At 39.8% G+C, this 2500-nt stretch overlaps 1 protein-coding gene across 1 annotated transcript in view; it reads left to right on the top strand.

The window, feature by feature from the left end:
* Window positions 1-2500, top strand: part of LOC138050630 (melanocortin receptor 3-like) — a 4920-nt gene that overhangs the window by 762 nt on the left and 1658 nt on the right. The window contains exon 2 of the mRNA XM_068896938.1: window positions 1369-1825. Coding sequence (XP_068753039.1) covers window positions 1375-1825 — 451 coding nt within the window. The 5' untranslated portion in view covers window positions 1369-1374. The remainder of the gene's footprint in view (window positions 1-1368; window positions 1826-2500) is intronic.

The following is a 2500-nucleotide window of genomic DNA, read 5'->3' as shown; positions in this document are numbered from 1 at the left end:
CGCTTATCGGTTCACTCGATGTTAGTTAATCTCACTCATAAACAAATTATAAACGAACGTGATCTTTGAAGAAAATTCAAGAACACAACAAGGTGCTTCTTTTTATCAGATTGCCTGTGATGCGTTAAGAAATTTGGAATGAAGAAGGAACACATTATATGTAATTGAACATCTGCAACGTAAAACAAAAGACCAAGTTTCTACATTACTGCCTAGTGACTATTTATTTTGTTGCGCCATTAGATCGCTCATCAGAGAAGCCTCAAGCTTTTTTTAAAATAACAATTTCAACTGAATCTTCACATCACCGAACATTGTCTGCGAAAAAATACGCGATTTTTTGAATAAAAATTATGAAACTAAATTCCGTATATTGTACGCAGCACAACCCTTCCCAGCGCCGATTAAAAGGACCAGTGGGATGGAGAAATTATTGCCAGTTTATGACGTAGATTCATGAATAGATCGTTTGTTTTCTTTATGTCCTTGAATCTACTTCACGATTCCCTTGTTTATCCAGAGGAAACAAACGAAGATGAAGTTTAGCCGTATAATTTACTGGCCAAATGTTAAGAAAACATAATCGAAAATGCAAAAATACCTGGCCAAACGCTCGCAACATTGTTGCATGATATTGCGACATGTGGTGAACAGGCTGGCCAAACGCACGCAACATTTTCAACAATTTCAACGCAACATGTCGATACCTATTTGCCTCAGGCCCCTGGTGCGCAACAAGTGGACCTAGCGCGCATGCCCTACGGTGCAACAATGCAGCGTGAACATGTCCAAACGAGTACAACATCATGCAACATCCAAAATGTTGCAAGAAAAATTTGACCGTTTTCAAATTTGATCCAACATGTTGCAACATATCGTTGCAAGACGTTGCGTTAAAATGTTGCGAGCGTTTGGCCAGGCCTTTATAACACTGATTTCTCGCATACATGCCCAAGATAAGACGTATAGATTCAATGAATCATAGTGCCTATGACTAATTTTTTATTACCTCTAAAAGAGGAAAAATCACTTTCTCAGCATGCTAAGTGTTCCTTTCTCTTAGATCTTCTTATGTCAAATGTTAGTAGTTACGTTCACTTACAATTGAAAATGTCCAAAACGAAAGCTGTCGGCTACTTTGGACACTCTGCACGTAAAAGAACGTTTCATAACTTGTTTGCAGCTCTTTTTCCCTGTAATTGGATTTCTCTTTTCCTCCTTTCCATTTTTGTAATATCTTGGAAATTGTCTTAGATGAAACTTGATTTGCTTCTGTATGAGTTATGTAAGTGGAAAGGAGAGTATAGTGAAAGTGTTCTTGCTTGGCCGAAACAAAATTCTAAATGTAGGAAATTGTTATCTTCCCAGATAAAAATGACCGCGAATAATACAATAAGTTGCGGAGTTCCTGAATGGTTTGCAAGTCCCACAACCGGCGACCCAGAAGCTTGGATAAATGAATTCATCGTGATTGCAGTCAACATTCCATTCTGCGCTTTTTCCTTCCTGAGTAACTTGGCCATTATTATCACGATTATTAAAACACCTTCATTGCATAGACCGTGTAATACCCTACTATGTAGCCTGGCCGCTACCGACGGCCTGACAGGTGTCACCTCTCAGCCAATCTTTGTTACCCTCCGACTGATGCTGCTGTATCGTGATAACACAACTTGCGGGAATCAGGAAAAGTTATTTACTGCCTTTTATGCCTGCATTATGCTGACATCTGGATGGTCCTTTGTGTTCTTGTGTGTAATCAGTTTTGATCGCCACTATGCTCTGTCCAGGCCTCTGAAGTATCGAACAAGAGTAAGCAACAAAGGTAATCATTTTGTCTCAACTGCATGAATATTCTCACTAAGACCATTGCCACACCAATTTAGTACTACTATACTCATCAACTTAGAAATGAAAATAAGAGTCAACATTTCTCGATTCTGGTCAGCATAGAGCATGCAAAACTGTTCATTTTCTGGTTGCTAAACCTTTGATTGCAGAAGCGTGCCAAGGAATGCAAAAAGTTGAAATTGCATTTGATTGCTTGATAACAAACAGAAAGCGTATATACGTAATTTAAGGCGTCACAAAAAATGGCGCTGATTTTATAAGAAAAAACTTCCTTTTATGCTGGTGCTTCGTGCTACACAAGCAAGAAATGCAGGTAATTAGATGCAAGACGATTTTGATAGGCGTCACGAAGTGACAAAGGGCTAAAGGCTGGTTTTCACTAGTGACGGAGTCTGAGTCGGAGTCGGAGTCGGAGTCGGAGTCGGAGTCGTAATCAAAAGTGCAGAGCGAAGCAGGATACCGATTCCGCTTATGTCTCGGTCATGACGGAGTCGGAAGCAGAAGCGGAAGAATAAACCAATTACAATCCTCGATTCCAAGTATTGTGATTGGTTGGTTCTTGCGCTTCTGCCTCCGACTCTGAAAAACTAGTTTCACTGGATCATAAGCGGAGTAGAAAGAAAATGGGAAAGTTATGATTCTTGCGACT

The sequence above is a fragment of the Montipora capricornis genome, chromosome 6 (genome assembly GCF_036669925.1).
Source record: "Montipora capricornis isolate CH-2021 chromosome 6, ASM3666992v2, whole genome shotgun sequence".
Lineage (NCBI taxonomy): Eukaryota > Metazoa > Cnidaria > Anthozoa > Scleractinia > Acroporidae > Montipora > Montipora capricornis.
This window is presented reverse-complemented; position numbering and strand designations above follow the sequence as displayed.